The sequence below is a fragment of the Erpetoichthys calabaricus genome, chromosome 8, assembly GCF_900747795.2.
Source record: "Erpetoichthys calabaricus chromosome 8, fErpCal1.3, whole genome shotgun sequence".
NCBI classification, from domain to species: domain Eukaryota; kingdom Metazoa; phylum Chordata; class Cladistia; order Polypteriformes; family Polypteridae; genus Erpetoichthys; species Erpetoichthys calabaricus.
In genome coordinates this window covers 90,252,312-90,276,804 of record NC_041401.2, presented here as the reverse complement: position 1 = coordinate 90,276,804, position 24,493 = coordinate 90,252,312, and the positions used below count along the sequence as shown (strand labels likewise).

Sequence of the window (24,493 nt, the reverse complement as noted above, 5' to 3'; positions counted from 1 at the left end):
TTTCTTCATCTTTTAAAGCACTTGGAGCTAAATCATCTGTATGAAAATGTGCTCCATAAATAAATGTTGTTGTTGCAATAAAACTCATGGTCACATGGATCAAATTAGAAGCTCCAGTTAGCATAACCCTTATATTTGCAGAGTTTGTGTAAAAGTGGTTTTGTGCATGACTGTGCCCTTCAATAGACTGGTATCTCATTCAAGACTGTGCCAAGCTTTACACAAGAGAATGGCAGACATGGCAGGCCTGATGGCTCTAAATAAATTGGATTCTGCCTTAGTTACTGAATGTTTTTGCTTTGAATCTATTCTTGTGGTCCTTTCCAGTTAACGTTTAGCTTTCTTCTACATTTGTTCTCAAGACTTAATGTGCCCCTATAATTCAGCCAAGTATGACTGTGTTATAGATAAACGTAACTGCTGAGTGCATTCATTTTACGTGGCTGCTGGTAATACCTGTTTGTGTACGGTTATGGAGTGGGTAACAAAGTTAAATTAGACAACACAATTAAATGGGGCTTTCCTTTTATAAATAAGCAGAAAGGCTATGGGTATTTTTGAAGCAGACTAATTTGCTAATTGATACAGGTAAACATTTTTTTTTTTTTTGCATCGTTGCATCACATATATAAATGCTAGCATTGTTATAGCTCCTTTTATACTAGTGACATATACCTCTCCACTTTCCGTTCTCTTCACTATTTGATACCCTTCAAGACATACATCTTAAAAATGTATATTTTTGCACAAACAATTGCTGTTTTTTTAGGATTATATTGTGTATGCTTTGAGTTCTTTAATGTGGTAAAATACTGTATGTCCATGGTGGGCCACTTAGATATTTTGGTAATATTGCATGTCAGCTACCATGCAGATTACAAAAGCATAGGTTGTAAAAGTACCAATGGTACATCATGCTTTTAGATTTTGATACCTTAACATAATTTAATTTTGTTCCTTTGAATAAAATGGGAAAAACTAGTGACAGGCTTTTCTGCTAGTGAAGGAAAAATAAAATGTATCAAGCATAAAGATACTCTATTCCATCAAAAAGAATTACTGCTACTTAAAATGAGAGATTAAGCCAGTTAGGTATTAATGACACAGACCTGTAGAGGCAGTTCAATCCCAATGCTGGTTAGCAGGCTTTGGGCCCAGGGTCCTGCAGTGATCACTACACTTCTGGCTTGGTACTTGCCATTTTTGGTTGTTAAAGTTATAGTTGAACCAGGTATAATTTCCATGACTTTCTCACCATCATGAATTACACCACCAAATCTCTGAAACAGAGCCTAAGGGAAAGAGAATTCATTATCATCTGATACTATGCCAAAGATTTGCCATCTCATTATTCTCCTCCATTCCCACAATGACATTCGTGATCAACAAGTGCATGCCATTTTAATACCATCAGTTAATACAACTGGGTCCCATAGCTGAAGTGAGTGATAGGGACTCACAAGCAAAGCACAGCGTAACAAGTCTGAAGCCCTTAATCCTGCTACATTGGTTCATGCAGAGTGAACTTCTTCATGATGAAATTTGGTGAAAAATGTGAAATTGGGTTTACTATTTTAAGAACACTGCAGAGTAAAAAAAAAAAAAAAAAAAGATTTATAGCTATTGGGGAGCCAGAATATGATTACTACCTTTAACACCAAAACAAGACATTCCAAAGGGTACTCTGCAGAGAGATAATTACAAATATCTATATAAGGGATTCCTATCCAGCTGGTCACTTAGAAGAAAGGTTGGCATCACACTGCTCTGCCTTCCTCTAATTCTGTTGTGCACCATTTCCAATATACTCCCTGTAAACCTTTACTCTGTGATCTGACATGTAAAGGATCATTCACAGCAGGATATGTATGAGACAAGCAGAAAATCCCATGGATATATATTACATGATTTAAAAAGCGCACGTTGGGAAACTGAGAATTGGCAGATTGCTGTGATGACTGATTGCAAGTTGGAGGGTAGGTGTTAGCACTTGAAAAATGCAGCTGATTTAAAAGAACAAGATTTGAAAAGATGATCCTTGTGAAATGTTTCAATATTACATGCAAGGGTTTTAATAATTTATAACTGATTTTACCAAAAAGAGTTGGTATTAAAGACTTTGCTTAATCTAGTAGTTTTTAAGCTTCAGAAGGAACCCATGGTATGTAGCAGTGGTTAACGTACCTGCACGGCTTTGAGTCCTCTGTCAGCAAACAGTACCCCAGCATTCTCATCATCTACTACAGATTTTCCCACTGGTAACTGGACAGATGAAAAACGTTCAGCAAACTGTTCACGTGTCATATTTTCCTGTTGCAGTACTCTTTTGATGGCTTGGAAGTCCCTGTCCTCTTCAGCACCAATGACTAACAGTCCAGTTTTTCTATTTATAGGATATAAAACTGGTAACTTAAGATGTTTAATGATTTATCATGTAAAAAGTCACATTTTCAAAGTTTAGTGCCTGTCAAGGCTTGGCTTGCTATTACTTTCAGTATCTCAGGAATGAGATGACATACCAGATAGTTTCAGCTCTCCAAAATCACTCACAATTAGCTTCAAGTACAATATTAACTATTTCGACCTGACAACACAATAAAGATACCTGCTTATCATCTTTGGGCTAGGCCTCCTCCATCAATTTTGCCAAACTTTAAATGTTTAGAGTTGAATTTGTTTATAAACAAATTTAATCAAAAAAATTGTTTAATAAATAATCGTGGAGAGGTATTAGAATGAACAAAAGCCATCACTACTCAGAAGTCTCTGAAATCTCATTGAATCAATCGGATAGATGGTGAAGTTGCCAGGTGATCAAGCAAGGGCTATAAAATCTGACAGTTTTAGTGTCAAACAATATGAAGCACAGATTTGGTATAATAAGATGTAATACAACGTAAGCATTTAGAGCTCTCTCACTGTTTCTTTTTTTTATTGAATGGCACAAGTTGCTGAATTTACTCACACTAATACACTTTGTAATTCTCACATTGCAGTATCCTGTAAACATACGAGTAAGTAGCAGAATAAAGGAAACACTTTTGTTCACACAAATGTTTTTGCTTTTCTGTTCTGAATATTCCAGATGTTATCTCAGTCTGAAGAAGTCTGCTTCGGTGTGTATTTGTGAGTTTTCAAAACGTATTTCTTATAGAGGCAACCAATTCCTTCTCTCTTACTCTATGCCTATTAGAAAATAGGATTCATGCAATTTCCGTCAGGCTAGATCAGGTAACTACCATTTGCCTCTCCTATCTTTCCAATAAGGTTTTCTCAGTCAATGTTTGGAAATTTGAAAAGATGCATGATTACCACGTCTTAGCTACAAATAGTACGTTTCATTTCTTAAAAAACATACTATTGTTTGAATGATTATAATTCAGTGGCCTGTAGCCAAATTACAATCACTAAATTACTGGACCTCATTCTTCACATTAACTGCTATGATTCAGATAACTTTCCTTGTTCTGTATTGATCAAAATGTTCTTAATATTTTTGAGACCCACATTGCCACACCTCATTTGATTATCATTTTGTCATTCCAGTAATATCAAAATCCCAAAGAAATATTGTTGCTGCTAGAGCTTATGTTATGCTTTTATGATCCTTGAGATTAGAAGTATACATTTAATAGTGTATATTATACTCTATACATATATCTATTTATTTCTCCTATATTTTTGTTCATTAATATTTTTCTTGTTTGATGTTTTTCTGCTTTCCCTTTATGCAGTCTATATTAAATGTTTGTGCACTTTTCTCAAGATCCTCATGCAGAGAATGGTATTCATTTAGATGCTGTCTAACTAATGGTTGTTTTTTTTGCTGAAAGACTTTCTAAGTGGCTAAGAAAACGTAAGCCCACCACTTCAAACCTTGTCCTGTAGGGCCGTACTGACAGAGGTACTATATATGCATTGACATTTTTTGATGTTGGGTCTTCAAGACAATCCCCTTTAAACTAATTGCATCCATGGAGTTATTCCATAATTTTTTTTACTGAGCTATTATCCACAAAGGTAATCCTTAAGCCTTCAACAGATTTGTGTCTAATTGAAAGCACCAGAAATGAAAACATGATAATCTCAAAATAGGAAGGGTGGCCATGTTAAGCAATGGCACTAGTAAAATGCAAGTGATGGCAGTATTATACAAATGTAAAACAATAAAAAAAAAATACTTACTTGTAAAAGGATTTGTCAATCACTCCATTTCTGCGTAAGATGAGTTGTTTTACATTGAAGATGTGTTACATATGTTACAAACAATGCTTAAGTACTATTAAGTGTGTTGCATACATTGTTTTCAGATAGTGTCTGGATGTTATGCAGTGGCCAGTGCTAAAAACACTTTCAGGGAGACAGGATGATTTCATTTGTTTATTTGCCTTTTGGTTTAGCTTACTGGGCTTTGGTGACATATCTCCTTCTAGTAATTTTGACTTTAGTCTATTTTTGATTAGGGTTTTTGTCTTGTCTCTTTGTCTTTGCAACCTTTTTTTCCTTTGCAGATACCTTTCTTATAGTGTCTGTACACTCAAAGTCAAGAGCCCAAATAAGTAACTGAATAAACGATTTACTTTTGGCTTGGTGGGTTAAGGAGGTTGTTTGTAACTGGTCATGCTAAGAACAGGAATTGAGTTTGTGTTTGATAGGATTGACTGGAATTCACAACTAGGACACTTGCCTTATGAGACAATCCTTGATACACACACTTGACTACACTCAGAAACTAGTAAGATTCATCTGCGTGGAGTTGGCCTGTGACTCTTGTGCTCATGTTGGTTTACTTTGCTCCTCATTCCCATGGGACATAACTCAAAGGTTTGCGGGGCAGGACTAAACTTTAAGGTTTGTGAGCAGAAGCGGCGGTTAGAATTTAATCATGTGGTTGGGAGTGGGCAGCCAGAACAAAGATAAAACTCTGAGAAAATAATTGGAAAATAAACTGTATATACATATATATTAGATAAAATATGGTTATTTTCTTATAGCCATGTATCATCCATCCATCCATCCATTATCCAGCCCGCTATATCCTAACTACAGGGTCATGGGGGTCTGCTGGAGCCAATCCCAGCCAACACAGGGCGCAAGGCAGGAAACAAACCCCGGGCAGGTTGCCAGCCCACCGCAGGGCCAGGGGCAGCTCTAGGCTCGTGGCGGCCCTGGGCAGAGAAAGAATCGGTGGCCCCTTCGCCCGCCAATGTCAATATGGTATCTTATGCACGGCGGATGGCCACGTCAGTTGTGGATACTGCATAGCCGCCTCGTGCTCATGACACAAGTGTTTAACTTTTGCCGAAATTTGCCGCTGCATTTTTCCAGCTTTCACTGTTTCCACCAGGCACCACGTGGAGGAAGCACTGCTACATTAACTTGTAACACGCCTCACCCACTTGCACTAGCTTCGCTTTTATGTGCACGTGTAAGTAACTTGAAAACCAAGTGGCGGCCCATGATATTCTCATTACAGCAGAACGTTATAATACTACATATAGCTTACTGCTCCGACTCTAGCGACATTAGTAAATACAGTGTACTAATTAACAAGAAACACAATGTTTTTCGGCCACATTGCCGTCATCTGTGTCGTTATTTTCTCTTTCTGTTTTATATTCAATATATATTGGCTTGGCGGCCCCTGGGATTTGGTGGCCCTGTGCAGGTGCACAGTTTGCATATGCCTAAGGCCGCCCCTGGCAGGGCGCACAACCACACACACACCCACATACCAAGCACACACTAGGGACAATTTAGAAACGCCAATGCACCTGACCTGCATGTCTTTGGACTGTGGGAGGAAACCGGAGTACCCAGAGGAAACCCACGTAGACACGGGCAGAACATGCGAACTCCACGCAGGGAGGACCCGGGAAGCAAACCCGGGTCTCCTAACTGCGAGGCAGGCCATTTATCATCCATCCATCCATTTTCCAACCCGCTGAATCCGAACACAGGGTCACGGGGGTCTGCTGGAGCCAATCCCAGCCAACACAGGGCATAAGGCAGGAACCAATCCCGGGCAGGGTGCCAACCCACAGCAGGACACGCACACACCAAGCACACACTAGGGCCAATTTAGAAACGCCAATCCACCTAACCTGCATGTCTTTGGACTGTGGAAGGAAACCAGAGCGCCCGGAGGAAACCCACGCAGACACGGGGGCCATTTATCATGAATGTTGTAATTGATATTGTTTCACCATAAAAGCTCATACAGTCAGAAAATATAATGTGTGTCTCTGTGATGCAGGGGTGTCTTTCTTTTTTCCTAAATGAATCATTCTGGTCATTGAGCTGCATAGGTACAGCAGCTTGTAAGACTGATGCACAATAATGATTGGGGTATTGTTTTTTTTTTTTTTTTTTTTTTTAATATTTTCTTCATATATTTATCAACGTTTGGATGGGTTAGTGACCAGTTAGCTGCCAACTTGTATCTTGCCTGGTGTGTGTGTGTGTGTGAATAACATGTATTTTAAATGCATGTTTTAGCGGCACACTCTGTTACCATTGTCAAAGAAAAGGACCACGAGGAGGGATATAGTAAAAACATGATACGTGGCTTCATATAAAATGAATGATTATTTTTCTAGTCAAACAATTCGATCAATATAAACATCTTAGTTTATATTCAGCTTCTGAGTAAAATTTTTAAACAATTTCTGGGTTGTTATTTGTCTTCCATAGTAGCAAAAAAGGAAAAAATTTAAAGATACGGATATGTATTTATATATTTTTTTAAACAGGGCAGGAGTCTTGTCTGGTCACCCTCTGCTTGATCTACCTATCAACTGAAAATGATAGGAATAGGCCCATTCTGATTGTATTGTGAAAAAGAAAAAACATTCAGAAACAGATTAACACACATCTGTATGTTTTTTTTTTTCCTTGTGTATTCTGTTCTTTAAGAATGGAACCATGAAACCAGCATGGAACCTTTTTATGGGAGCTGGAGAAAGCACACAGAAACTGGATTAAATTTTGTTGGGAGTGGCTGCGAGCTGAATGAAAGTTTTTTTCAGAGCGTTCAGGAACAGGATCGAAAAATAAGTTCCTTCCCAAATTTCAAACTTTTGCTTTGTGAATATAAATTGGTTGGGTGTGTCTGCCGAGGAATTGGTCTGGCTGGCTCTCCCTCTCACAGCAGCTACCCTCCCTGAGATAGCTCACGATGTCACATGAACTTTGGATGTTTGCACTTACAAGTTCTACTCTTGAGCTTAAAGGAGACCTCTGTCAGCCAGTGATTGGATCAGACTGCATAGCACCGTCTCCACTGCACTGCATATACTTCTGGTTACACTTGAAGTAAGTGTATTTAAAAGTGTGCAATAGTGTAAACACATAAGTTTAATTCCTCCTCATTCTCAGAAATCAAACAAATAGATACAGGCACAAATGTTCTTGTTATTGTTAATTTATCTTTATTGTTCAGCGATACATGATAATAGGGAGCCTGAATCTGTCCTGGTGTACGTGCCTACAGTGAGCTCTGTATGCATATGTGGATATGTGTATATATGTGGTGGATGTCTGCTGACTGGCTGTGAACAGACCTATGCATGTATATATAAAATTGTATTTAACTACAAAAAGGCCAAATCTAGACTCAATAGTCTTCTGTGTTAATAGCATACTATCATAAACATCAAAACAGGTTTCCACAAAAGCCTCATAATATGTTCAAACTTTCATTGTTTTTCCCATTTAACTCTGAGTCACATCCGTATATAATAGACTTATTATAGACATACAGTATCCACATTTTAAGATTAAAAATAATCCTAATTTATACATCACCCCCTCATCTATGTATGTCACTATATTGACAAAGTTTCACTCGGAATTTATTAAGAATTCTTTCTACCTTACTGCAAAGCACTGAGAAAAGGTGGGTGGAGACATTGAGCCCAAACTAGAAAAACCCAAATCATAGTGACACTCATTTTCTAATGACCGACAAATTACAATTACAGATCCAGTACTGTGGTAGTCATAGTATTGTGCATACTTATTCTGGCTGGATATTAACATTTAAAAATGTAGATTCTTGACTGGTACAGGAAACATCTCAGAAAAACATACCAGTAACTAATTTGATTTAGGACCCAAGTGTATTTTCAAGTTCCTTGAATTTGTTTTTCAAGACACATGATGCAATATTATTAATTTCCATATATACTATAATAATACATGTCTTCACCTGCCCCACACAGTAGCGATGCTGTGCTCTGCGTAATGTGAAATGTTCTAGCTTCTGGTAGCATATTGACAATACATTCAAACTTCTGATGCATATAGAGATGGCTGTGATGATGAGGAAGGTGTTTTCAACAACTAATACTTTTCATTTTTGGGCCTTATTTTGATTTTGACCATTTGTTAAAGGCTTTTGCAGTATGGAATTTCTGTGCATTAGGTTTTTTTGGTGATACGATGCTATATTTCTTTTTTACTTCCTTGAATTCATGTTTTGAGTACATTCAAATGACTGGATTTCGAATTATACTTGTAAATTCTTTTTAAATACATTTTCTTTAATTTTTACTTTTAGTAACATCCAGTCCTGAAATATATAGGTTCTCCTTTTGGTTTCATTGGTAATGTTGGTTTTTTTTTTAGTTTTTCTCTGATTTTTTTGTAGATAATAAGCAGCACAGCCTTTTCTGTAAAGGTCTTTGAATATGTTTCTTGCCCTCTAATGCTACCTACCTGCAATTACCTGCCAATCAGCTTCGACTGGCAGCTACAACCTTTCATGTCCCTTGAATTAACATTTAGCTAATTCAGTAGAAGCAGCTATGAAATCCCAACCTAAATATTACTGCAAACTGAAAAAGGCAAAACTACCTCCTATATTTTTTTCACCTATTCCTGCATTTTCATCATTTAAACTTTTATTTTAGGCATTCTTAAATATGTTTCTATATTTGTAGTGCTAAATGCATTAATTTACCAGCCAAATAACTTTACCTGGCAGCTAAAGCTGTAACAGAGAACCTTTGATGTACACAGAATTGACCCTTTCATCATTATGTGTAGTAGTCAACTGAAAAGGCAGTGCTGCACTCTGTAAATCTCGTTGGGATGATGACTGGGTATAATATAAGATCAATATTCACAGTTTCGGAGTATACAGGATGTGAAATTAAGAAAGAGTTAAGAAAAAGTTTAGGTGGATAAAAATAAGTGCGATGAATCTGATTAAATATCTGTATAATATAGCGAGGTCTGGTCCTTCTCTAAAATAGTATATTTTACATGTATTCTATGTATGTATGTTGCATGTGTTTTTTTTTAATGTGCACTCTGATTTGCTTGGTGTTTACTATGTATTATCTGTGGTTTTTGAATTTGATGTCTTAAAGCATATACTGTAAGGTATAATTAAATGAGTAGTAATGGCCAAATACTTACCAGTTACCTTAATTACTAAGAATTGCATTAGTTATAAGCAAAAGAGCAGAAATCAAAAAAATATGAACCTGAATATGTTAATATTGGCTTCAGCTTCTACTTCAGCCCAGAGGCGATAACATTCAGGAATCATGCATGTATAGTAGTCTTCATGGTATGCTTCTCTGATGATGCGTGATTGTCCATGAGAGCTCCCACGAGAGTGAGGGAGAATGAACTAGATAAAAGCAAACAACAAAATAATGTGGCAGTGAAGCCTGCGTAGGTTCTGAAAAATTCATCATATTAATACCAATAATACAGGGTTTGAAATGTTTTTCATAATCTTATTTTCAACTTTATATATGCAAAAAATAGGCTTCAAAATTTTTATTTATAAAGATTGATTTCACAGTAATTGTTTGAGGTAGGGGCGGCACGGTGGCGCAGTGGGTAGCGCTGCTGCCTCGCAGTTGGGAGACCTGGGGACCCGGGTTCGCTTCCCGGGTCCTCCCTGCGTGGAGTTTGCATGTTCTCCCCGTGTCTGCGTGGGTTTCCTCCGGGCGCTCCGGTTTCCTCCCACAGTCCAAAGACATGCCGGTTAGGTGGATTGGCGATTCTAAATTGGCCCTAGTGTGTGCTTGGTGTGTGGGTGTGTTTGTGTGTGTCCTGCGGTGGGTTGGCACCCTGCCCAGGATTGTTTCCTGCCTTGTGCCCTGTGTTGGCTGGGATTGGCTCCAGCAGACCCCCGTGACCCTGTGTTCGGATTCAGCGGGTTGGAAAATGGATGGATGGATGGATGTTTGAGGTACTTTATGGGATAAACCTGTGACTGGAGTTTTTTTTCAGTATGAAAGAACTTGCTGATGAAAGATTGTCATTTTTACCCAGACTTATTATGATGCAAAGTTAGAAGAAGCAGCTGTATTCCACCCCACTTACAAGATTTTTTTTTTTTTCAGATTTCAATTTGCCTTTCCAGCAATGAACGGTAAGCATAGGTCAGCCTGTTTACTGTAAACCAAAAAAAGCAACATCTTAATGACATTTGGTGTATAGGGAAATATCTCTTGTAAGAATCCTATTAAAACACACACTTTTGATAAACAAACTCTACAGTGTAATAACATACTGGTTTCAACTCCAGTATCTGGATGTTGACTGTGCGGAGTTTAGATGTTCTCACCATGTCTGTGTGGGTTTTCTTCTGAGTACTTCAGCCTACCCCATCCCCAAAATATGTGGCAATTAGTTGAACTGGCAACTCTGAATTTGGCTCGTGTGAGTGCCCGTCTGTGTGTGATTGGACTCGGTAATGGATGGCACCCTGCTTGTGCTCAGTCTTGCTAGAATATGCTCTAGACCAACCCTGATCAATACTTACATTAAGGAGGTTTGAGAATGTCATCTTACTTCTAATAAGCTGTTCTGCCAATTAATTAATTTTAAACTGTATACAGTTTAAACACAGTGCCATCCTTTAAGTTAAAATACGTCCCAGTGACCTGTGTGAGTGCCCTCCATTCACAAGTATTTTCTTTTGCGTTTGAAGTCTACCCTCGCCATCATTTTTCTAATCTGTTTTTTTTCAGTTGAGGGTCACAAGAAGCCAACCCTGGACATGTTGCCAGTCCTGAGTAAATGTGAAGTGAATGAAATATCCACGTCAGTGACCATACTGAATATAAAATCTGGTAAATTATATTGCTTTGCAATGTTTAAGTGCATGTAGCTGCTAATTTCTAAATACTTCCAGTCAAGAAATGCATATTGGTACATGGAAAAAGATGTTCTTTAACCTGAAAAGCAAAGTTGTCATAAATTGATAAATTAGGATAAAAAATATGCACATTCACTTCACATTTCTTATCACATAAATAGAATTATGTATTATTAGGGTAAAAATATTGTGTCTTAATTCTTTTACATTTGCAGTGTATTCTTGTATAACATGCTGAATTTATGAAGTACAGAAATTTATTTGCTGTAGTTGTTAAAGGAACTTGAACATTGGTTTCCAGTCTTAGTCCTGGGAGACCCCTGTGGCTGCAGGTTTTTGTTCCAAGCAGTTTCACAATCAATCATTTTACCTCTAATTGATTTAATTCTTTAGCTAGCTGGCCTTTTTTTCCTCTATTTTGCATTTTGAGCAATAGTGTGGGATTCACATTCATAAGGCATTTAGAAATAATCATATTTTGACAGTTTTAAGTTTATAACTCTTACAATTTTCCTATTCTTTTTTTCTATGGAGTTTGCGTCTTTAACTGTTTCGTAATGATAATGAACGGGATAGACACCAGGACAAATGGCACTTTATTTCAGCTTGTACCTTTCTTTCTTGAAGAAGGGTCTATAAATAATATAATTTTAAATCAATTACAACAATTTATAATACTCATTTATTAAATGATTATTAAACCTGTATTGCTGCTAAATTATTAATTTAATAATATTGTTGATTGTTATTAAAATCTTGGTTTAAAGTACCCTTTTTTTGCAATGGTCTTTTAGCAGATGTGTTGCATTCAAATTGTCTACGCTTTACAGCATCCCAGCACTTGGTATATATTGTAGTTGTAGGATGGCAACTCAAGGAAAAATGAGTGTGCAGTGGTATGTTATCTTTCTTGTACAGCTGGAAACCTTTGAGTATTTATCTTAAGGAATTAAGTTTACACAAGATGCATGCACGAGTATACTGTGTGTATCCCTGGAAAATCTAGTGTGGTCAATATTGCCTTTTGAGATATGGAAGGTGATGGCACAAGCAATTAATTTACTTCTGCCAGCGAGAGCTTTTTCTTTATGGTTTTGCTCTTGCAAAGTGATGCTTGCTTTAGATGGGTCTGGGCTCTGTTTTTTTTTTTTTTTTTTTTCTCTCTCAAATAGCTCCTTCATTAAGTATTCATCATGTAACAACCTTTTAATTCTGTTTTAAATTGTGGAGTAAAATGTACTTGTTTACTCAATTTTGTGGCCACAACAGTGTAACAAGCACTGTAAGTTACCAACATCTGACCAAAACTCTGTGCCCTGCAGACTAAATAACCCCATTTTATTGATGCAGAAGTATCTTTCTGCCCCAAATTTTCATTTCTTTTCACCCTTTCCCCATTTATATTCCTTAGACATCATGTATTTATAATATAGATGCTTCATTCCCAGAATTGCTCAGTTAATGCAGATCCTTGTGACTGACTTGCATCCTTCCTGTATACTGAACATAATGTACAGTACATGTTGGGAGTCAAATACTGCAGCTGACATGCTAAATTAATGTGTAGTAAAATGAGCATCAAAATAAAAATCCAAAACCGCAGCCTGTACAATTGTGACCTTTTAAATGTTTGTTTTATTTTTCTTCTAGGAGGTAATTAATGCATTCAAGCTGTATTACCATATGAGGCAGAACCTCTGGGCAGTGCTGATAAAAATTACACTGTGTTTCTTTCAGCAACCAAAAAATAGGTACGTCATGCATTCAGTCCTAAAATTTAAAATGTTGATGGTTACTATTTGTGAACACTTTCACTGAGAAACATGATTATGATGATTTTAATGGCTTACCATGGACTTTAACTAGGGTGTTTCAAGGGCTAAAAATAAAATATTGAGAAAGGGTTAATCTTTAAAGATGGTGAAAAGAAAATACATGTAATTAAAACAAATCTAAATAAATAGTTGTGTCAGAAGCAAACATTCACATTTCATATGTGCCTTTACCTTGTAGTGCGAGAACAGCTGTAACGCTCAAGGACAGCTAGTGACATTAAAGTGAAATCCTAATGGATGTCTGCATTTACCATAGTTCTTCAGAGCAAAGACTTTGTTAAGACTGAAGTGTTACACAAAGCATCACAAACTTATTGCATGAATAGCACAGGCATCAAAATGAGGAGGTCGCTTGTTTCCAATCTGCCAGTTTTAGCAGTCCTTCACAAAGTGAGTCATTTACTGAAATTACAATATGTGCTTAATGTGCTGATGCGCAAGACTACCGAAAGTCAGATTGAAGTGTATTTACTACGATTTTCAACCCAGTCTTTCAACTTATATGTTGGTTAAACAACTTGTATGCAGCTTTCTTAGTACATGCCTCCTTCTTACTCTTATGACAGTATATAAAGGTTTATTATATAAACATGGTGTGCCCAATTGACATTCTTCTATTCTTCTCATTTTCGAGGCCACTTACAGGAATTAAATGACTGATGTGATTTTATTCGAGATAATACAAATGCTATCTTTTCCTATACATACTTTTTACTATGATAATATATTAATATCACGATAACATTATCATAATTTTAATTGTGAAAATCCTTTCACTTTTTCAGACACAGACGTTTTCCTTAAGTTGGATCAGTTTCACTAGGTGTCTCACTGGAATTCCCACAGAGCTAAAGGATGGCCATACAGTAACATGTGTGAAGATTTTATGCGTCCTAAATTTTACAGGTAATCGGTGAGCGAATGAGAGAACTGAATTGAAAGAAAACAGTTAAAGAAAATAGAGGATTTGAGTATGATATGCCATCATCTCTGATATGTTATTGTATTGAGGGCCTGTTTCTTGTCATCACTTATTTTCGGATTTGAGGAAGGGTTTACTTTGTGCCTTAATTTATCAAGGTTTATGTAAAGATTATGGAGGCTTGTGGGGTATTACTTTATTTCACTTATAAAATGAATCAAAACCTTGCCTCTTCAAATCCTTTTTGGTCCAACATAAGCCTTTATTTTAATGCAGTTGATCTTGATTATTAATTTTTTTAAAGTTTTAATAGACACTTGGCTTATTAAAAATATTGATTTGATTGTGTATATTTCTTAATGACATATGCAAAATGTAAACATTTATTCAAATTATGTTGCTGAAAGGATGGGAAGAAATGTCATTTCCCATTCTGGTTTATGATTTTTTTTTTTCAGTATTTTGTGTTTGCACCCCTACCTTTTTATATTTGTATTGGCACTTAACCATTTAATTTATTGATACCTACTTTGCAATGTTTTATGTCAATTGAGTCTTAGCTGTATTAAAGTAATAATCCACCTAATAATCCTATTTTTTAATGTTACTTGCTCCATGTGGTTTGTAGTGATTGCCAGAAAAAATATATTAATCTTGTGTTTTCATGGAGAATGGAGATAACAGTTTCTAATAAAATGGGCGTCTATGGAGACCAACGCTGAACAACATGAAAAAATATAAAAATGTCTGAAAAAAAAAAAAAAAAAATCCCACATTACTTGTGTTGCATAATCCACATGTCTAGTCAACCAGCTGTATGCTCATATCTTAAAAAAATGCATGGATTTGTTGTGAAAATATTGTTAAATTAATAATTTCCAAAATATCAGAGAGAGGCATGAACAGGAAGCACGTTCACATGAGATGTTGAATTGAAGATCTGCCTTTTCCTTTCCTTTATTTGTCAACAGTCCTGTCTTCAGTTCAAAAGCTTGATCCAGTTTTAATTTGCTTCCTGTTCATGCACTGCTTTAAAAATTCCCTTGGCTATTTTTGTTATACAAAGTATTATTAAGATGTAGACTTGCATGCATTTTATGAAAGAAACAAAATGCAAAGTGAATTTCACCCTAAAAAAATAAAAACAAACTTATTCTATGAGCTGTTCTGCCTCCTTTGCTGTTATTTTAGGGTTGAGTACTATTCTGGGGATTTCATACATTCTTTAAAGGATTAGTGTGGTATTTTTCATGTTGAAGTTATTTCTTCACAAACGTGATATATATGAATTTGCCATGTGGCATTTTGTTCTAAAGTTAAGTATATTATATAAAACTTTAAAAGTATCTTGCCCGTCTTGGTATTAATAGAAGCTATGGGGCATGGTGCACCTCCAGCAAAAAATGCATTTTCTGCTTTTTATTGGCATTACATTAGCTGTCACTCTTCTTAGAAGACCTGCAAGGAGGAAATTCAGTGCACTCTGTACTCAAAAGAAAAACTTGTCCTAACTACTGGAAGCACTTAAAATGGTTATTGCAGCATTCACAAGTTGCAGAAACTCACATCTTAAAAAAATAATAGGATTTTAGATTTGACTGGGAGAGGACTGTAAACTTCAGATATTGGCTCAAATTCTGATTTTGATGTGTATATATAGTGCTTTGTGAAATGACTTTTGTTTGTTTTTTTTCACTGCCCCTTATAGTTAGCCCCTTGAAAACCTGAAATTTCACTGTTGCAATTTAACTTCAGATTTGCAGGAAAATCATCTCAAGTAGGCTACTGATACTGTCAAATGTCTTACTATTTTTCATAGATAAAACTTTACTCCAAGCTGCTACTCCTGGCCAAGAAGCAACATATCATAGTGACTGGGTATCTACTGTATAACATGAACAGGAGCAGCACAAAATCATTACATTAAACAACAGTTTTTAAGTCCAGTATGTTCTTAGGGTGACTGTTGGCCTAGGTGAAGCAAATGTTTACTCCAAAGGCCGGTGCATATTTTTTACACGAATGATGCCTATTGCAGTTTTTGTTTTTCTCTTTTCTGTTGTCAGTTTGCCAGATCCTTTGTGATCTTAATTTCCCTTCATTTTAGCTGAAGTTTGTAAAGCGTACACGTGTTAATGAATGCAAAACTTATACACTGTTAAAAAAAAAAAAAAAAAAAAATGTTAAATTTACAGTAATGTACTGGCAGCTGGGTTGCCAGAATTTTACCGTTTATATAAAAAAAAAAAGGTGACTGTATTTTGAGGCCTACAAAAATGTTATTTTTACCAATAAAATAACTGGCAGCTGGGTTGCCAGAATTTTACCGTAATAAATAAAGTGACAATATTTTTAGGTCTACGGTATAACTTTGTATTAAATAACTTTTTTTCTTTACAACAAATTCCAACAGGAGGGAATGTTTAACCATAACCAGAAATCCATGAACTGTGATAAATATGCCAATCAATAGACCATTAGAAAGTATTGTCAGGGTCAAAACCCAGTATGCAGTTTGCACCAGTAAAGTTACAACAATGAATAGCAAACATATACCATTTAATTATACACATTGAAAACAATTACAATTAATGTGTTTAAGGAAGCTATGGCACATTGTATGGTGGGGAAGTAAAGTTTGCTTTTGTGGTGTATGGTGTCCTACAGGTGTGCCAGCTTATCGAATACAACACACCATAAACTCCATAACCTCAAAAAGCATTCAGCACACAGGATAAAATAAGTCTGCTAAATTTGTTTAAGCTTGTTTCCCTACTGTTCAAAGTTACAAGGTTCATTAGGAAAAATATGGTAAAAGGGGGCATTTCCATATGCAAATGTCATAACTTCGGTGTTACTGAAACAGCACTTTACAGTTTTTACAGTTGTTTACCTTTGCAATTTAACAGTTTTACACTGTAACATTAACAGATTTTTTCAGTTTCATGTTTTGTAGATTAAAATAAAGGTGTCCCTCGACCCGACCTCGGATAAGCGGAAGAGGATGGATGGATGAATATAAAGATGTAATATTATACTGCCGTAGCGAACTGGGTTTTAGACAAGGTAATTTCTGTTTTTGATTTAGAGGCTACTATACTGATTTTTATGTTGACAACATTACCTTCTGTAATGTCAGCGTGACCATTACATGCAGTACACACTAAAATTCTAATGATGTACTAAACATTCTTTTCTTCTCTCTCAACTACATTATATGCATGCTGACAAGTTTACTTAGCCATAACAACCAGTATATAGAAACATAATGTGTTTAAAAAAATTACAAATGGTCAGTGCATGGCTAAGGAGAAGTGATTACAATAACTTACAAATTTATAGAAAATTCTTTTGTAAACTAAAAAAGTAAAAATGAGAAAACACCTGTATAAACCCAGTTAAAATACAAACTAGATGCTTATGCACCTAAAGTTATGACAGCAATAAATATCTTTTTAACACTACAGACAGGTGAATTTTAATTGTAAAATTGCCTTTACTTTATAAATGTCCAGACACCAACATGTCACCTGCACCACAGTTTTGAAATGCTCTGTTAATCATGGATATTTGACTTAATCGTATTTTAAGTGAATAAATACAATAAAAAGCCAATTGTTACAGCATGAAACATTTACTGTACACTGTACTCTGATGCATTCAGCACTTCAATGTTGATTTAGTAGCCTTGCCAAGACAGGTGTCAAGTTCTGTGTGTCCATGGAGGTCCCGAAACCCTGGTTACCAGTACTGTACTTTATGACCTAAAATCATTATAACCACAGAGCTAAAATAACTTGACGATTCAACATAAAATCAGAGAGATTGACAGCATGTGGGTCCCCACACTTAGTTAACAGTTTACACCAGTGTTAATTTAGGTGGTGTTTACTCACTCCATTGTTAGTAAAACGATTACCCTGTGATGTGTATGTGAAGGCTTCCTGATTCTCCCAATTTAGGCTTCATTCGTGCACCCAGCATCACTAAAATTCTGACATATGTGTTAGGATAAAAACGTAGGTCCTTGTCCCACCATTCCTGCTTTGTACAGCTTAATCCGGACCCATTTCAACCCTATTTGATACTAAGCGTCACTAACTGCACTGCAGTCATATGAGAGAAGTGGCAAGGCAATAATAAGAGGAAGGCTATTTGATCTATCATTGTGTTTAGTGCCTGTGCAAAAGTCTTTAGCTGAGTCTCTAATTTTGAATTCAGCTCTTGATGCTTGTTATGTTTGTTTGCCCGTTTTTGACCTATTGCCCGATTTTTTTTTTTTTTTTTTTTTTATCATGGATTTGAATAATAAAACAGCATTTCTTTTACCTGCTCTGGTCATCTCCTATAGATCTGAATGCTCACCATGACATCTCAACATTGCCTGCTGAGCAGTAAGACATCATGGTTTGGTACATGATCTTCTGGCCCAGCTTTCTCACCTAAGAAACTAGTGTCAGGAGCTTTTCTCCGATGGCATGATTGAGTGACATGCTGCTGTATATCTTAAGGTTGCATATTGATTTACTGCCCTTGCATTGGACAGAACTGATAATGTGAGGGTAGTTTTTTTCAGTAAATTCCATGCTTTATATTTTTGGGTCTACAATAAAAGCCTTATCTTTCCATGTTAGAGTTTTAGGCTTTACATTTATAATTTAAATTCATTCACCTATGTACCTTTTAGGAAACTCGACTGAGGCCAAATACTTAGCTATGTTGCAGGACAGGAACAGTTCAAACTGCGGTGCTCGAAGTTACAGCTATTTGAGACTGGCTCTGCCCGTGAACTAAAAGGCAAGTAACACACTACCCTGGAACTCCCAGGGTATAACTGATACTTTGTTCCCAGATTCTTAAAAAGGGTGGAGCCTTTGATGGAGCTAACTCAGAAGCGCCTTCAACATGGTAGTGTGAGGCCCCAAAGCTGATGCAGTATTCCATAACTTGGAGATGGCTCTGATGTTGCCTGCTGTTCAAATTACCCCTAACTTCTCTTTACCTTTTCTCCTCCAGAACGACACCTCTCACATTGGCCTCATGGCAATGTTGAATTGAGTCGTTGATGGAGCTGAATGCTCCATTATGTACCTTAGCCAGAAACTGTTAGACTGGGAGATGAGGTATGCAGTGATTGAGCGGAAGGCTGTCTCCATTAAATGGACTATCACCCAGTTCCGTTATTACCTACTGGGGCAAGAGTTTATTTTGGTGATTGACCATGCTCTTCTATAGTGGCTGTCCACCCACAAAGAAACGAACCCTTGGATCACTTGCTAGTTCCTTTACTTGTAAGGGCTCCCTCCATGCTAATACTGATGCCCTCTCCCAGGCTTATGAACATGTGAGTGGAGTTGTGTGTCCTGGGGATTAGGGACCATGTCACACGTGTGCTAAGGGGACACAATAAGGACTATACCACATTAAGCAATACCACCCCTGGGTGGGAAAGGGAGCTGCGACTAACAACTTTTTCCTGTTTACCCAGTGATCAGAGGCACATACAGCAGAAGACACTTAGCCCTGCCTCCATTCCCAAACTAAGCTCTGCCGCTTCCATGTGCAGTTATATAGTCTGACTGACGGTCAGTTGAATGTCATCATTTGGACCACAAAGCACAAATCACTATAGTAAATATTTGCCCTATTGATAGCATTTGTATAAAGCTTTTTATAGCAGAAAGAGGCAATGCTGAAAAATAATCACAAAGATTTAATCTTCAGTAGACGTAAATCAATGATGTAAAAATATGATGTAAAGAAACATTCCTATTTGGAGGAGAAGTACATACTGACCTTACAAATGGACAAATAGATGACTTAAATTTAAAAATGAAAACTACACCATACTGTATTGCTTCTGTTGCTACTTTTCCTTTTAGCATAACTGCCAGGTTTTTCTATTTGCAGTTACAGTGGCATGCAAAAGTAGTCATCCATCCATTATCCAACATGCTATATCCTAACTACAGGGTCACGGGGGTCTGCTGGAGCCAATCCCAGCCAACACAGGGTGCAAGGCAGGAAACAAACCCTGGGCAGGGCGCACACACATGCACACACTAGGGACAATTTAGGATCGCCAATGCACCTAACCTGCATGTCTTTGGACTGTGGGAGGAAACCGGAGTACTTGGAGGAAACCCACGCAGACATGGGGAGAACATGCAAGCTCCATTCAGGGAGGACCTGGGAAGTGAACCCGGGTCTCCTAACTGCGAGGCAGCAGCGCTACCCACTGTGCCACATATTTATCCATTCAGTATTTTAATGTGAACTTTTATGCTGTAATAATACATTTCCAAAGTCAAAATAAACTAGTAGATTTTTAACTGTTTGTACAAGTGGCCCTACACATTAATACTTTGCCATGAACCCTTTTGCCTTAATTCTTTTGGGGGTAAATATGAATCTAATATAAATTCATATTTTATCCATTAATGTAGGGCAGAGTGGAAACTGTGATCAGTCCAAGATGTTACTGGTTTTTTTTTTTTTTTTTTTTTAAAAAAGAGTGTGCCATAGTCTGCTAGAAACTTCAAATACAGTATATAACCTCAATCTGATTACATTTTAGGGTCATTCGACTGCTTTTAACAATAATTCCATATGCACTTTGGCCAAGAGCTTTTTGTTCTTATTTTTTGTAGTGTCATAAAGGTGACAATGTGACAAAGCACATTGCTTTTTACAAGTCACTGTGGCCTTGTACACACTGTCGTCGGACCATATGATCCCCAGCAAGTCTAAAAAAACTAAAATATATACATGTGATTTGCAAGCCCATACTTTTGTTCCTTTTCTAAACTTCCTTTTTAATTCCAAGAAAACAGGGAGTTGAAGCTTGTTGCAGCAGATTCAAATGCAAGGCATGAATCCACCATGGACAAGGGCATTCATGTCGACACATCCATAGTCGCTGGACTACAACTTAAACTCCGCAGTTAATCTATAACGTAAGCATGCTAAGATGTTGGAGGAATTCAGAGGATCCATAGAAAACTTGAAGGCGAATATGCGAACATGCACAATCAGCGATGAGGCTAGGCTTCAAAGCCAGGTCCATGGAGCCAATATTCATCATTGGATAAAAACGTGAAGTAATTGATACGAGGACTGTGCATTGGCTAGAAGAGCTCTGAAGAACTGCATTTATGTATTACAAATTGTCTAACCTGGAAAAAAAGTAATCAAGGTTAGTATAAAATATTAACCAATAAGTTTAATACTGTGAACTTCGTACTATGATTACAGTGTGGTGTAACACATTATGTAATTTCACAATCTTGCTTTTAAAAACTCAAATTTCTGGCTAAACCAAGAGTGCACAAAATCATACAAATGCCTCTCTTTAAAGGATATTTTTAAAAGAAACAGTTAATCGCTGATGAAAAATACACACACAAAGCAGTGTCAGTGCAAGTCTTGCTAAATCTTAGAGAGTCCATGGTTCAAACAGAAATTAGCAATATCTACAATACAACAGTAATATCAATGGGACAAAATACAGCATATGTTTCAGAAAAGGTTTGATTATCAAGATATTTCATTTAGTTTCAGCTATTTAAGTTATAGAGGCATTCCAGAAATAGCTGTTTTTCATATTTCACGTTACGATTTATAATGGAAAAAAATAGGATTAAACAAAACGCATTTTCTAGGGCACTTGCAGCAATATAATTTGAAGACTCTAAGAAGAAAGCTGCTTATTTTTTCACCACAAAATGTGTCTAGAATGGAAATAAATCGTAGTAGAAAACTGCACTGAAATTATTTTCTTAATAGCACGATCTCTGGGTTTAATCGCACAGTTAGGGTGATTCCTGGCAGAATTTGACCAACATTTCTACTTCACCCCCAATTCTCGAAAAACTAAGTCGTCTTAAATCGGCGAGAAGTTTCCATCGAATATGTCAATCAGACCAACCTGCTCGAGCAGAAGGGTTTTCTGTTTGTTTTTGGCGAGGTGATAGGCTGTAAAGGACCCTTGGATTCCTGCTCCAATCACAATGTGGTCGAAATTCTGAGATCCCATGAGTGCGGCTTGACTTGCAATGTCAGGAATGCACGGCAGCGAGAGCTCCTGCTGCTTACATGCAGCGCTCTGCCTGAGCCCAACAGAGCTCAAAGTTCAGGCTGCACGGAGGAAGTAAGCTGCGCTCGGAGGAAATACTTGATCTTCACTGTTTGCAACTTTATTGAAATCGCATCGTAAGAAGTGAATCGCAACATTGATTTTGTGGCAAATCATAATCTGTTTCATACAAAGGCTTATTTAAATTGCGAAGTCCTTTCCGTTTTTATTCACAATCATTTCAGAATACTGTACACGGTTCTTTTAAGTTTATTTACGTTAATATTCAATGGTATACTTGTGTGCAGTACGGTGGCGCTGCACTGTTCCTTTCGCCATGGCTGCGTGTTCTTTTCTCTGAGCTCTTCGGCTTTTGACAAGGTCGCTTTAGGTTATGACTCTAAACTGGTCTGGGATGAGAGAATGAGAATATGTGGGCTAAAGTGTCTGTCGTTGAGCTGGCGCCGTGTCTAGGATTGATTTTTACCGTATGCCGTGTACTGCTCAAATAATCTCCGACCACGAAGTGAATTTTGCGAATCAAAAATGTATTGCGGAATTGATTAGCAAAATAAACGGAGCCACCTGTTACACGCAGTGCCATTTGTTTTGAAAACTTTTGTTCATTCAGTAGCCTATTACGTAAAATGAAATGAGTTGTTATTTTTTTACTCAGTTGATCTTTCCTAATACTGTATATGATTATTACAAAACAATACAATACAGTTTATTACTTAAGACTTGGTAAAATGCAGTGAAGTTTTACACCCAAAGCTTTTCAGTTGTTTTTACAGTTTATCAGCAAGTTCATAAAGGCCTCTCTATGTGCTTATTTTTCTTAATAACTAAATGTTTACTTATTTATTACTGCATGCTTTCTCTCGCCAAATGTAACTAACCATCCATTTTCCAACCCGCTGAATCCAAACACAGGGTCACGGGGGTCTGCTGGAGCCAATCCCAGCCAACACAGGGCACAAGGGCTGAACCAATCCCAGGCAGGGTGCCAACCCACCGCGGGACACACACAAACACACCCACACACCAAGGTCAATTTAGAATCGCCAATCCACCTAACCTGCATGTCTTTGGACTGTGGGAGGAAACCAACTCAGACACGGGGAGAACATGCAAACTCCATTCAGGGAGAACCCAGGAAGCGAACCCGGGTCTCTTAACTGCGAGGCAGCAGTGCTACCACTGCGCCACCGTGCCACCCCAACTGTAACTAGTATATGTATTTTACATTTACATGTATTTGCTTAGAAGACCATCTTTTATAAGGAGCAACTTACAAAAGAGGTCAACATAATCAAGTAAACTTCAGTCTGAGGGGCTGCTTTGGGACAAGTGTAACATGACAATGGTAGAAAATTGATCATCACAAGTTAAGAACTGACAACAAAAATACAAGCAATTCCTAGATAATAAAAACCAAACTACTAATATCGGTTAGACAGAAATTCACCAGAAAAGACACATTGTGGGAGATTGAATTCCCAATGGCGGTGGGCAGCTCATTCCAGCAGCTAGGAGCAATACATGAACAAAGTCTGGATTGAGATTTGATAACACACAGAGGTGGCAGCACCCAGATGCCATACAATGGCAGACTAAAGTGGTCAAGAAGAAGCATAGTACCTCAGAAGTGTCTCCGTATATACTGTATAGGTGCATTGAACACTTTGTAGTCTTGAACTCCATGGCCAGACCTGAAGAGAGGAGCGACATATGCTTGCTTTGGCTGGTTGAACATCAGATATTGTAAGCTGGAGGGCTGATCACACCCTCGGAGGACACAGACGCCCCTGGAAAAAACCCTGAACCAGCTGACAGTCTACCTTCACATTGCTCCTTACCCTTCTTACTTGCGCTATAACGCGTGATAAACCTCTCGTGCGGTACTCCGCTTACTTTAAAGCCTTCAGTTCAGTTTTGGAATTGATTGTTTTGCTTCTCTCTCTCTCTCTCTCTCCCTCACATTCTCTAACATTCTCTGCTCCTGGCGAAACTGTCATCTCTGACTTGTCATGGAGCACGTTTAAACTTTTGAAAAGAGACAAATGTTTGTTTGCAGTGCTTTGAATAAAGTTCCTGTTTTTTTCTACAACCTCCTGTGTCTCTGTGCAAATCTGTGACCCATGCGTGACAATATGTTGCTTCATTTTGAATCATCTACAGTGACTTGGTTGCATATGCAGAAAGTTGCAGCTGTCCAGATGTGACAAGACCAAAATCTGGACCAGGAGTTGTGCTGTATACACTAGTCTATCGGATACAGTAAGATCTTGTGGATATTGTCTAGAGTGAATTTGCAAGACAGAGAGACCGTAGCAACAGGGTCCCTGATGGGCAGCTGGTAATTGAAAACACCCCAAGGTTGCATACCGACTTGGTGGGTGTTAGTGATAATGAACCGTGCTGAGTAGAGATGGTGTGCTGAAGCATATAAAATTATTTTTTTTCTAATTTACAACTGCAAAATACACAATTAATGCCTTAAAGGGTAAATAATTTGCTTCCATATATACATCATTTGT

The 24,493-nt window shown here is 37.3% G+C and overlaps 1 protein-coding gene across 2 annotated transcripts in view; it reads right to left on the bottom strand.

Annotated features, from left to right (window-relative positions):
• Positions 1-22,032, bottom strand: part of pipox (pipecolic acid oxidase) — a 42,495-nt gene extending 20,463 nt beyond the window's left edge. For both annotated transcript variants that reach the window (XR_007935483.1, XM_028807077.2), the window contains exons 1-4: positions 21,807-22,032; positions 9,492-9,640; positions 2,185-2,383; positions 1,110-1,292 (exon numbers count right to left, since the gene is read on the bottom strand). Coding sequence is in view for 1 of the 2 variants with exons in the window: in XM_028807077.2 (XP_028662910.1) it covers positions 1,110-1,292; positions 2,185-2,383; positions 9,492-9,640; positions 21,807-21,914 (639 nt within the window). In the remaining variant the exon portion in view is untranslated. The remainder of the gene's footprint in view (positions 1-1,109; positions 1,293-2,184; positions 2,384-9,491; positions 9,641-21,806) is intronic.
• Between the last annotated feature and the right edge of the window lie 2,461 nt (positions 22,033-24,493).